Below are 12,700 nucleotides of genomic sequence, written 5' to 3'. Positions count from 1 at the left end.
AAAAAAAAAAAAAAAAAGAATTGTATCTAGAATATGTAAAACATTCTTACATATCAGTAATAAAATAAACACAAACAAACCAAATACAGATGAGGAAATGATAAAATGGATATTTTGCTGATATGTACATGAAAAGGTGCTGAACATTATTAGTCATTAAAGAGATACAAATAAAAAAAACCCAAGATACTACATACCATTAAAACAGCTATAATAAAGAGGTAATAACAACTGTGGACAAGATACTGAGAGAAGAAGGACTCCTCATACATGGCTGGTGGGTCTGTAAGATGGTGAAGCCACTTTTAAAAATAGTTTGGCAGATCCTCAAAAAGTTAAACATGGAGTTACCATATGACAAGAAATTTTACTCCTATGTATGTACCCAAAAGAGTTAAAAATACATGTTCATAAAAAACCTGTACATGAATGCTCACAACATTTTTAATAAAAAGTCAAATAATGGAAACAGACCAATACCATCAACTAATACATACACAAAAATGCAGTAGATCTATACAATGGAACATTATTGAGCTATAAAAAATAATGAAGTTACTGACACATGCTTCAACACGGATGAAGCTTGAAAATATTTTGTATGAAAGAATCCAATCACAAAAGACCCCGTAATTCATGATCTCATTTATATGAAATGTTACAATAAGCAAATCCATAGATACTGAGAATAGATTAATGGTAGTTCACAGTTGGGAGTGGGTAGGAGGGCAATTCCTGAGTGGAAGCTTCTTTATTGGGTAATCAAAATGTCCTAAAACCGATCATGGTAATGGTTTCATAACGGTGAATATGCTAAAAGCAATTGAATTGTACATTTTAAATGGGTAAATTATATAGATTAGGAATCATGTCTCAATAAAGCTGTTATTAACAAAATAAAACTGATACCATATTATCCAAATTGACAGCACTCTCTGGTGACCAGCAGTTTAATGCTATAAATTTTTCTAAATGAGCCACCTTTAGCCCTGATGTGGCCTGAAGGTTGGAAGCAGGAGTCAGAATGAGAATGAAGTGGTGGCATGACTCATGAGCGTGCAAGCAATAATTCATAGACTATCACCTCTGAAGAAATCTCTGCGTATAGCCCTTACTGAGTAATGATCTAAAGTATTAGAGTCAGGTGAGAAAATTCCAGAAGAAAAGCTGCCAGTTCTCTTCCGAAGAGGCTTTCCCACATGGCAAACAAACATCATGAAAAATACAAGTTTCTGTTTCCTCAATTACAACCCACCTAGTCTACTCAAAGTTACAAGAGTACTTGTGGATAAATTGGAAAACGCCGAGATTTTTCTCTGAAAAAGGTACCATGTAACATTAACATTTCACAATTTTCTTCCTTATTTTGGACAGCCAATGTTGATTACTGCACAGAAATTTACACTAAAAACAAAAGTCAGGTCTGTGTCAGATGAGCCTAACTTAATCTGGATCAACATTGTAAAACTTGGTGGAATGCTGGTAGGAGAAGATCAAAGCAGAATGATTTGTTTAATGTTTTTCTTAGTTTTCAAACTATTAATTTACATGTACCCTGAGCAGATCATTCCAGCTGGATACATCAGTGAGCACCTTCGCATGCATGTTAGGCACTGCTAGTGATAGCACTGCTCCTTTCTGACACAGGGTAGTGTGGAGGGGGAAAGGGTCCCATTATTCTCAAGGCCTGAAGGAAGGTTATCAATAGGGCCAGTAGACAGAAAGGGACAGGGATCAAAAGAGAGACACGCAGTAGCCTGCAAAATACTTCATTAAATTTCTAAGTCCTCCAGCCCATCTAATTTAGCTCCCTCTGCAACTGTTGAATCAGCCTCTAATCTCAAAGTAAGAAAGTTCTGCTATTCACATTGCAATCCTCTCAAGCCTTAAGCAAGAGGTGCTATGGTTGATTTGATCTGTTACTATCCAAAATTTTTTAAAGAAAAAAATTTTTAGGACTATTCTACAGGACTAATAAGAAAAAAAACTTGAGAAGCAGAAAGAAGACTATTTCAATGTCAAAATCTTGAAAGGAATAGGATAAGAAAAAATGTGATATAAGCAGCACTTACAAAAGCTTCAGACTAAGAGAAAATGGTGGCAGTTGGGGGTGGGGAAAGATTTCCTTTTCCCTCACTGACCAACCTCACAAAACTTGATTTTTCTGTTTGCTTTATATTTTTCAGAATCATAATTTCAGGTTTGGCTACAAAATAAGCCCCTTGCATTGTGACACGTGGCCCACATTCTGCTCTCTGCCTGAGCAGAGTTCTGAAGGAAACTGGTGTTATTGATATCACCATTAGTAATAATAATAAAATTATTCACACCCAACTCACATGATTCTACCAGAAGCAGCCACTGTATATGAATGAGTCAAAACATCAAAGATTTTTTGTTTTGATTTAAATGTGTAGATGTTCACCAGATAGGAAAATTACTGCAACAAGGAAAAACAGTTAACAAAGAAAATTAAATGTGCCAGCAAATTCAATATATTATTTCAAAATTTACAGTTCAAAGAATGATAGTCTGATGAGGAAAAATCAGTACTGGTAAGGAAGCACTCCAAAGTGACCCTGTGATTGAAAGGCTGCAAGCTTCTTTGAAAACATCTCCCACAGATGTTAACCTGTGATGAGCTGAAAGATAGTTAGTTGGTGGATAAGCAAGAGGGCTTTTCCATGGCTGCAATTGAGAGACCACTCAGTATGATTGTTAATGGTCTTGAGTTTTTGATTACAGAGATCCAGACAAAACTCACTAACCATTTGCTAACCACAGAGAAAGGTTGCTTCTTCCTAACATAGTGACCTCGAAGTCTGCCCACAGAAATCATTAGTCTGACTTCACCGCAAAGTGAAATTCTGCTTTACAAAACAGACAAACTGCTCCTTCTAATGTAGTCATAAAAAAAGCTGCTTGATAACTGGAGAGTGGAGTAGAGATAAAAAGAGGAATTAATAAAATACCATATCTTGAAAAAAATAATAGCTACAGGAAGGACTTGCAAATATCAAAGCACTACTAAAGTATTACCCACTAGGGATACCACAACACACTTCTAAAAGAAATAATGCCTTTTCACATTTGAAAAATTTGTCTAAACCTCAACTCTAATTCCTACATGGTCTCCCTTGGGCCCCAACTTTCAAAAATAAATCTTTGCCATATGATTGTACTGTTCACTGAGATACAAGGGGCTCTCTCTATTTCTGTCAAGGGGGCCAGCAGTCAATTAAATTCAGTCTGTTCTCTGCAAGAAGACAGCTCTATAAAATACCATCAGGGTTGCAAATAAGCCCCCTCATTTTTTATTATTCCTTCTGTTCGAAACACATTTGAAATTAAGTAAGACTAGGACCACGTTGGGCTTCTCTCTTGCTCTTTGCAGAAACATTATTGATACATATGAACAGAGTTAATGGAGGAATTACTAATTTTTTAAAAATTCACCCTAGCTAATTAACTAACATGCACAAGCATAGTTACACAATTGGAAAATGAAGGAACCCAACAGATTTTTGGAAGCCTCTAGAATTTTGAGACTTAAAGTTAGCACATAATGCATGCAATACACAGAGAGGAAGCTCCGATTTGGGCTTTAAAAAAAATCCATTGCCTTTCACCAAATTGTGTTCCTAAAAAGTTAGAGTAAGGAAAAGTAAAAAAGTATTTTATTTTTTGGGTTGGAACTGGTTGAGTCCTGATTAAATTGATTAATTTTTAATAAACTTACTCAAAGTTTTCTGTATCCTAGAAATAGAAATTGTCAACCCATATGACAGAAACATCAGTTTCCCCTTTTACTAGACTCTCATACCTATTTCAGCAACCAGAAATCAGGAAAGATGAAATAATTTTGTACTTTTTTGGGGTACTGCCAAATTCTCACTAGTTGAACAGTGTTAAGGAAGAATTAAGCTATGATGATCTTCCTGTTAGAGAAGTGTTTTCCATTAAGACTTAGAATAAAATCACCACACTTACTATAAAACTGATTGAAAGAACTTTTTGCTCTCTGTAGCTTCTTGCTAGAAATTTAGGCTGTATTTTTGAAGACTCATATTCCTAAGCAAACAACAGTTTCCTCTCTGCAAATTGAGGAGTAGGACATGCAGAAGATGGAAGTTTCCAGGGATTGGGTTTAGCATCACGGCAGGTCAGGAAACACCTTAGACATTTCCTCCCAGATTAGAAGAGGGATTTCACACTTGAGACCACCGTAAGATAAAAAATAACCCTATTAAGTAAATCTGTTATCATAAAATGAAGACCTTTTATACCCCGCTGTAACCCATCACAAAATAAACACTCTAAATTCCCTGGAAAAGGCTTTGATGATATTAAAAGGATCCTGAAAATCCCCTATCGCAAACCAAAAAAACCTGATAGAAGGAGAAGCCTAAGAAGAAATTATTTCAGCGACATCAGGAAAATACTATTTTATGAAATCATATACTCTTCCTTTCTTTTCTAAAGCTGTGGTATCAGAACAGAAGCACAAATTAAAGGAGGAAAATTGTTAGATTTTAAGTTAGCAAACAAGTTTGTTAAGGCTCACAGATTTTTGAAGAAGTCGCAGATAAAAAAAAATAACAAGGGATACCCAGAATAAGATACAAGTCCTTGTCGTCCTCAGCACCTGACCTACGACCTGAGTAATTCACCAGGCAGTACTCTCACAGATAAATGAAAATCCTAACTTGCTGAGAAAAAAAAATCAACATGATCTCCAAGAAACTAAAAAACTGCAGTAAGGAAGAATTTTTAATAGCAAGATGAAATTGCTGGCTACTTTCCTCATGCCCTAATTAAAACTCTGGGGCAAGATTATGGCTCATAGGTCACATGCAGTTCTTACTCAATTTGTTACCACCAGCAACTCATGATTTTAACATGTAAGAAAATGAAGGAATGCAAGGAAGTGTTTCACTCCTTCCTCCCCGATACAGATTTCTGAGCACACTGGAATAGCTAGAAATGCAAATTTTTTTCCCAGCACTTTTATAAATCACATTCAAATCTGATCAAATTTTCCCTAAAAGAGCATTCTCCTTCTTGTGGATCTGATGCACACCTGAAGTACAAAACTGTGGATCTGTTGTAATACACAACTAGAAAAAACTCTTTGCAAGAGTAAACAGACCCAAGCAACTGCTTCCAACTTAGTCAACCAATGATGAGAAAGTTGTGGCGGCAAAGCTTGCCCAGTATTTAGCAAGAAATTTGCTCCTCTACCTGCTCTAAATGTGCCTGCCTGGTTGAATTCTGCCCACTGACCTCTGGCCCTGGATGGAAAATGTGCTCAGTTGTTTCCAGGGAAGGAATATCACTCCCTAACACAGGAGCCCTCAGCAGCCAGATAATAATTTCTTTCCCTAACCTGGAATTCTATTCTATCTCTTTGGAGTAGACTGCTAAAACTGCTCAAGCCGGTCTTTTGAGTAGTATTTTGTCGTCAAGACTGGTCACAGTCTGAAAGATGAGCAATAACAGACCCAAAAAGGAGAAATTGCCCATATTTCTGATCGAGGTCTTAAGACTTTGAGGTGGGAACGGGGAAAAAGTAAGTGGAGAGTTTATAGGCTCCATCTCTGAAAGTGACCTGTGCAATCAAGTTTGGAGCCTGGGGGACGGGGAGCACCAGAAGGTGGTGAGGATTTTAGGCTGCTGGGGCAGTTGGAATTTGGAAGGGCACGAACTAGCACCCAGGACCAGTAGCAAGGACTTGGAACTCTCTGGTTAAAACGTTGGCAGTCCGAGTCCCAGGAAAGGCTTCAGATTTAGGGCAGCCTTTTCCATAAACAGGGCCCTGGGATCCAAGAACGCAGAGCAACTCAGTGCCCTGGGCCTAAAGGCTACGTATCTGGAAAGAGAAACTTACCGCATGTCTCCATAAGGTCCGGAGTAACTCTCCATCCAGGGTCCCATCTCGCTTTTGACACAACTGGAACTGGGATAGGGTATTCTACTGGCCACACCACCAGGGTACCACATATCGGGTGGCGGGAAATCGCCTTCCTGGCCCGCCAGCCCCTGAGGTGGCCGAGCATAGCCATAGGGGGCTACAGCCCCTGCCTCGCCTGCGCTGCCACCGCCACCCCCTCCACACGATCCATACAACTGGCCTTCTTCGGCTGTGAAAAGAGTGTGCCAGGAAGATGAGGCAGCGGCTGAGGGCGACCCGGAGCTAGGTCCTGCGGCACCCGCACCATGCAGGCTTGCCAGGTCTCCATATCGGCATTGTGCTGCCGCGGCAGCCCAAGCGCTGCCATAGTCCAGCGGGTTCTCCAGCTTGATGCGGGCGTGAGGATGGGAAGGCGGTGGAGGTGGTGGAGGCCCTGCTAGGGCCAGTGGAAAGTTGTAGTAGTCGCGACTCTGGTATGCTGCTGCCTCGTCCAGTGCTCCGGACTTGTAGAGCGAAAGAGTGGAGGGCAGTTCAAGGGTCCCAGAGCTCCCCACTTCGCTGCTGCTAGAGCAGACCAGGCTTTCTCCCTCAGGTCCTTTGGTGTAACCTTCCTTGAAAGAATATTCAACAGTCTCTTCAGAGCCCTTGCTTGGGCTGTCGTCCAGCACAGAGCCTTTGCATTCTACCAGGGGGGCACAGTGAGTGGGTCGCACAGCAGGTGGACCTCCCAGGAGCGGTGCATACATGCAGTCTCCTCGAAGCTGTTCCACAGGACTGAGATGCTCCAACGCCTCCACACCTAAGCCCATGGACACAGACACTGCCCTACACAACTCCTTGGCGCTGTCAGATATGGTCGAATTGACCCCTAGGTAACTGTCCTTGGAAGAAGTGGAAGCCCCAACCGCCTCTCTTGCTCGCCGGCTGCTGCTGCTTTCGGAGGCCACTTCCAGCTGCTGTTGCGGCTGCTGTTGCTGCGACTGCGGCGGCGGCGGCTGCTGCTGCTGCTGCTGCTGAAGGAGTTGCATGGTGCCGGCTTCGCTCAGGATGTCTTTAAGGTCGGCGGAGCAGCTGCTTAAACTGGAGAAAGTGGGCCCCAGCAAGGACAACGTGGATGGGGCAGCTGAGTCATCCTCGTCCGGAGGTGCTTGCGGCTGCCGCGGCAACCCCTTACTGGAGGGCACAGAGGTTCCAGGCTCTGAGAGGCAGCCCCTCTCTGAGTGGCCCTCGGGGGTTGATTGCTGTTGTAAAGACTGCTGTTCCTCCTCCAGGGCCAAGTATCTTGTGGGGCCTCTGGGGTGAGCTCGGGGAGAGCCATTCTCACCATGCTGCGGTTGCTGGGGGCTGGTCTGCTGCTGCTGCAGCAGCAAATGGGCTCCGCGAGCGGCTGCATTATGGGCTTCAGGGTGCCGGGGACCCGGGGTCTGGATCACTTCGCGCACACTCTGGAACAAATTCTGGAAAGCTCCTCTAAAGGTCTTGGACGGTGGCCGGGGATAGACCCTCCCCAGCCCTAACTGCACCTCCATCCTTGAGCTTGGCTGAATCTTTGATCCAATTTCCTTGCCCTGTCTGTCTCCTCTTTTCTTGCTCAGAAGAGTTCAACAGGCTGTGATGATGCAGTCAGTAGTCGCCGCAGCTAGTTGCCCACCTGCGGAAAGCTCCAGGAAAGAAAACTTGCAGGAGCAAAACCAAACCAAATCAAACCAAAACAAACCAAACCAAACCAAAACAAAACAAAACAAAAACAAAAGAACCAAAAGAAGCAAAAAAGGCTCTGACAGCCTCAAAGTCGCATACAGAGGAAGACACGAGCTGGGCAGGATAAGTCCTACCAGGCTCTCAGTCTGCCCCTGAATACTTAAAGGGTAGATTCAAAAGTCGTTCAAAAATTTGGGGAGAGGGTCCTCTGCCTTCCAAATTCAATGTCCAGTGAAGCAGGTGCAAATAATACTTGCGCTATTTTCTTTTGGTTTTGTTTTGGATATCTTTTTTGTTTTGTTTTGCGTAATACTACTTAAGCCCTGACAGTCTTTTCATCTTTTGATTTCTGCCTCCGCACTCTTGAGTGGGGGTTGGGGGAGGTAGGAGGAGGTGGAGAGGGGCTGTAGGGGACCAAGGGGCACTCCCTGCGTTCTGCTTAACGAGCCAGGTCCTGGCTACAGCTCTGAAGCCCAAGCTGTTCCCTAGTCTCCAGGCTCCCTACAGCCTTCTTTGCAACGTGCAACTAGCTCACCGGCTCTCAGCCTAAGGGAGTTACCTCTCTGCAAACTAGCTGGCAGCGCCGTGCAGACTGGGGGTGAAGAGGAGAGGTGGGGGCTGACGGAGTGTAGCGGGCAGAGGCAGTTGTAGGAGAGGAGGGGGGGAGGGGAGGAGGACAAAGGCAGCGGTCAGTCCTACCCGGCACTTTCCTGGCTTCCTCCTAGTCTCTAGCAGCTTTTAGAAACTTCACCGAAAAGAAAAGGGCTCCGGGGCGGCGGCTGGAAGCCGCCGCGCTGCAACAGGCTTTGGCAGCGGTCTCAGCAGAGCAGGGGCTGGCGCGGTGCGTTCCTTCGGCTCCTGTTTGCCACCGGAGCGGCTAGCTGGCCCTTTTTCCCTCGCCTCCTCCGCCTCCAGGCTTGCACCGGACCCTCCAGCTCTCCCAGCAGACTGGCTCCCCGGGATCTCTGAGGGGGCGCTGGGAGGTGAAGAGCAAATGCAACAGTTTGCAAGTCGGTCCCGCCCCCGCCAGGCGGGCCTCCTAGCCTTCCCACCTACTTTCTCCCTCCCCTCCGCTTTCCTTTTCTCCCCTCCCCTCACCGCAAGCTAGCAGTGTGTGGCTTTGGAGAAACAAGTGCTGGTTCCATGTGGGTGAGGGCCAGAGAGGCTCTCTCTAGCCCTAGGAGATCCCTGCTGCTGAATACCCCTTACTTTCCTGTACTACATTTTAGGCAACAGGGAAGAAGCTTTATCCTGGAGCTTTATTTTAAGGACAGGGCTACCAGATGTTCAGAAGACCAGCACTCACCAGATTTGATTCCAAAGGCCATTTCCAAAACAGAGGCTTGGGGAGGGAGCGGGTTGGAGCACTTATTAATGTCTGCCAGGAGTTCTTTTCAGGGCCTATAGGGTCCTATACAAGGGAAAGTCTCCAACATACACATTAAGGGACAAGGTACAGCCATGCCTGCAGATATTTAGTAAAACCTTTAAAATCCTCCAAATAGGAAGATTGGACCTGGTGACAAGATACCATTTGCTTTAGAAACCCTCCGACCTAAGAAACAGAGTTCATTTCTACTGTTTTCTGCCCCCTTTCCTTTCTGCAATTGCCTCTAAACAGCATTTCTCATCTATGCAAACTTGCAAGGAAAAACTCACCCAGACAAGCAGGCAAACACACAAATACCAGAAGGACTTGCCCTGTATACACGGGTACTTGGTTTTATCCAGACCATTGCAAACATTTACTTGCATACAAGCTAGTGAATTTCTAGGCTGTTTGCATATTTTAAATTTTCTAAGGGTCCAATTCAACGAATGCAACCTATTTATGGCTGCTTTGTGGAGGAGTTCCCACAGTCCCTGTGTAAAGATGAAGAGACAAAGTGAGAATGGAAAGGTAGAGGAGATGGAGGGTAGGCTTGGAAGCAAGATGTCCTACCAAGAAAGCTCTAGGCCCTCCTAGCTTTTAAATTCCTTAGATCTCTGCATCTGCACAGGGTCTCTATATTCCAAATCACACCGGGAGATTTTCTCCTGAGACTCTTCCCACTTTTTGTAGGCTTTTACAGAAGAAAAAAGACTATAGTTTTATGTATTATAGAACAGCAACACATCATGTATATTTACTAACTTTGACCGAAGGAGGTAATTCAAACCTAGAGGAAAAGAGTGAATATGATCGGCTCTGTTTTACAGATAAATAAGCTAAAGCAAAGATATAATTTGCTCCTGTGTTTCACATTAGTAAAACTTAAACTAGTCTTCTACTTCATTGCTATATTTGCTAGACTCATCAATTTCATCACCTGGGAAATGGCTGTAAATGAACCTTCTAGAACACAAATGCCAGAGGACCTTTTCTCTGAGAGGAGCTGAAATTTCATCTGTTAAGATTTTAGTGGTTGAAGCCCTACCTGGGCATATCAGTCATTCCTTCTTTTTTGGTGAGGTATGTCACAGATGACTCATTAAGCTGAAGGAGCAGTCTTATAAGATATTTTCAAAATAAGTCATAGCCAGGCATGGAGGCACACAGCTGTAACACTCTGGGAGGCTGGAGGCAACAGTGTCACAATTTAAACCAGGCCTGAGCAACTTAATGACTTAGTGAGAACTTGTCTCAAAAAGAGCTTGGTGCAAAGTTCATGAGTTCAATCCCTAATATCACAAAATAAATAAAATAAAATAAGTTAAGGTGAGAAATAATTCTATAAAGTTACCCTTTGAATAAATGGCAGCCTAAGAGACATTCTAATCCAGATTAGAAGAATACTAAAGTTTATATTGCCTCCAGAGGACCAAAGTTGTCATCACAGTTTCAGAAAATTGCAGTTAATTGTAATTTCCCTCAGAAAGGGGGTATAAAATCTAAGAGATAGTGTCTAAATGAAACTTGCAAATAGGAAAGCATTCTAAAAATCTGAAGAATCATTTTTTAAATGTGGAATAAACTATCAATTCTATCAGTATCGGGAAAGCTAACTACTGTAAGCATAGCCCCTGCTTTGTGTATTTAATTTATGTATTTAATTATTTATTTTAGTACTGGGGGGGGTTGAACCTAGGAGTTTTGCACTGAACTATATCCCCAGCCCTTTTGAAAAAATTTGAGACTTGGTCCCACTAAGTCACTAAGTTGGCTGGGTTGGGATTTAACTTGTGGTCCTCTAGCTTCAGCCTCCAAGAGTGGGGGGATTATAGGCATGTGCCAGCAACCTCAGCCTTTATTTGAATTTTAAACATTGATCTCACCATCTCGAATCTTATTTTCTTTACATTGTTAAGATAGAGACAGCTATTGAAGGATATTACATAAATTCAGTATATGTACTAGATTTCTTCTTTCTTTTTTTCTTTCTCCTCTTATTTTTTGCAATTTTTTTTTTTTTTTTTTTTTTTTTTTTTTTTTTTTTTTTTTTTTTTTTTTTTTTTAGCAGTATCAGTGGTATCCTCTCAGTTCAATCTAGTTGTGACTAAATTTCTGTTATGGGCTTCCTCTGTAACTTCAAGCAGATTTTGTTAATGGCATATTCTCCTTTTAATCTGGAAAACCGGAGTGAACTGATCTTTGGAAAATGTTGAACATTTTTCAAGTTCTGTGAATTTTATTTTCCAAATATGTCACAAATCTGGTTATTTCTCTTTATGTCTCATATTTCTGAACTGATTCAAGGCATTTCTTTGCCTATAAAACCACTATAAATGGTCTCTCTGCTTCTATTCTTACTTTATCACAGTGGTTTCTACATTTAGCAATCAGAAGTATGTTTCTAAACAACCCTATTAGGGTATAGTTGACATGTAATAAACTCCATATATTTAAATTACAAATTACTAGATATTTAGAAGTTATTAATAACATACAAAAATGCATGAAATCATCACCCAGTTAAGACAGTGAATGAAGGTTTTCATCATTTAAAAGGTTTGTTCTGTTTTTCTTCCCTTCACCCCTTCCGCTCAGGCATATGTTCTATCAATACAGATGAGTTTTCACTTCCTAGAATTTTATATCAATGGAATCATTATCTGTCTTTATCTTTCACTGATCATAATGTCTATGAAATCTATCCAAGTTGTTAGGTATATGACTACATATTTTTCTGTATTGCTAAATAGTATTCCACTGTGTTGCTGGACTACAATTTTGTTTATTCACTCACTTGATGAAAGACACTTGGATTCTCTATGGTTTGAGCTTACTGCAAATAAAGATGCTATGAACATTCATACCAAAGTCAGACATGTACTTTCATTTCTCTTAGGTAAATAAATACTTAATAGTGGAATGGATGAGTCACACGATAGGTATATATGTACCTTTTAAAGAAATGGTCAAACTGTTCTGAAGTGGTTATACCAGTTTACATTTCCACCCATATATGAGAATTCCTGTTCTTCTACATCTTCACCAACATTTGGTGTGGTCAATATTTTTATGTTAGCATTCTAATTAGATGGCTAAATATTTCTCATTTAATTTGCAGTTATCCAGTGAATAACAATATAGGGCATTTTAGGCCCTTATTTTTCATTTGTATATTTTCTCAAACATTCTGCTCAAATTTTTACCTGTTTTTAAAAATTGGTCAGCTTCTATTTTATTATGAAAACTTTTAGAATAATTTATATACTCGGAAAACAAGTTATAACAGAAATAAGAATTAACAAATGTTTTCTGTGTTTTTTATTCATGTCTCACCCATAGCTTTAAAGAGCAGACATTTTTAATAAGTCACACATGTGTAAATACCGAATAGTTTCTCTGGTATGAATAAACTGTAATAGTACATAAGATCCTGATGAGATAACTGACATTGTGAAATGGGAAGAAAAGGGTTAAAGGTGTAGGGAAAGTGGGAAGGGTAGGGGAAACGTAATAAGGGAAAAGAAAAAATAGGAGAAAATGAAAAAGTGGAAATAAAGTGTTTGTAAGTGGGAAGGGGAGGAGGGGGTGAAGGGAGGGCAGGGACAAGGGGAAAAAGTAAGAACCAAGACCTGTCATGTAGAGGTTCGGGATCCCATTGATGAATGTAACTGTACTGTATACGTGAAATGTAACAGTTAACTCAATTTAAAAAAAAG

General features: G+C 41.4%; 1 protein-coding gene across 1 annotated transcript in view; it reads right to left on the bottom strand.

Annotated features, from left to right (window-relative positions):
• The window catches only part of Ar (androgen receptor), a 189,038-nt gene extending 181,274 nt beyond the window's left edge, over nt 1-7,764 (bottom strand). The window contains exon 1 of the mRNA XM_010632186.3: nt 5,888-7,764. Coding sequence (XP_010630488.1) covers nt 5,888-7,440 — 1,553 coding nt within the window. The 5' untranslated portion in view covers nt 7,441-7,764. The remainder of the gene's footprint in view (nt 1-5,887) is intronic.
• Nucleotides 7,765-12,700: the final 4,936 nt, after the last annotated feature.

This window comes from Fukomys damarensis, unplaced genomic scaffold (assembly GCF_012274545.1).
Source record: "Fukomys damarensis isolate Sample0158 unplaced genomic scaffold, DMR_v1.0_HiC HiC_scaffold_39, whole genome shotgun sequence".
Classification (NCBI taxonomy): domain Eukaryota; kingdom Metazoa; phylum Chordata; class Mammalia; order Rodentia; family Bathyergidae; genus Fukomys; species Fukomys damarensis.
Note: the sequence above shows the minus strand (reverse complement) of the source record. Positions and strands in the feature narration are given on the sequence as shown.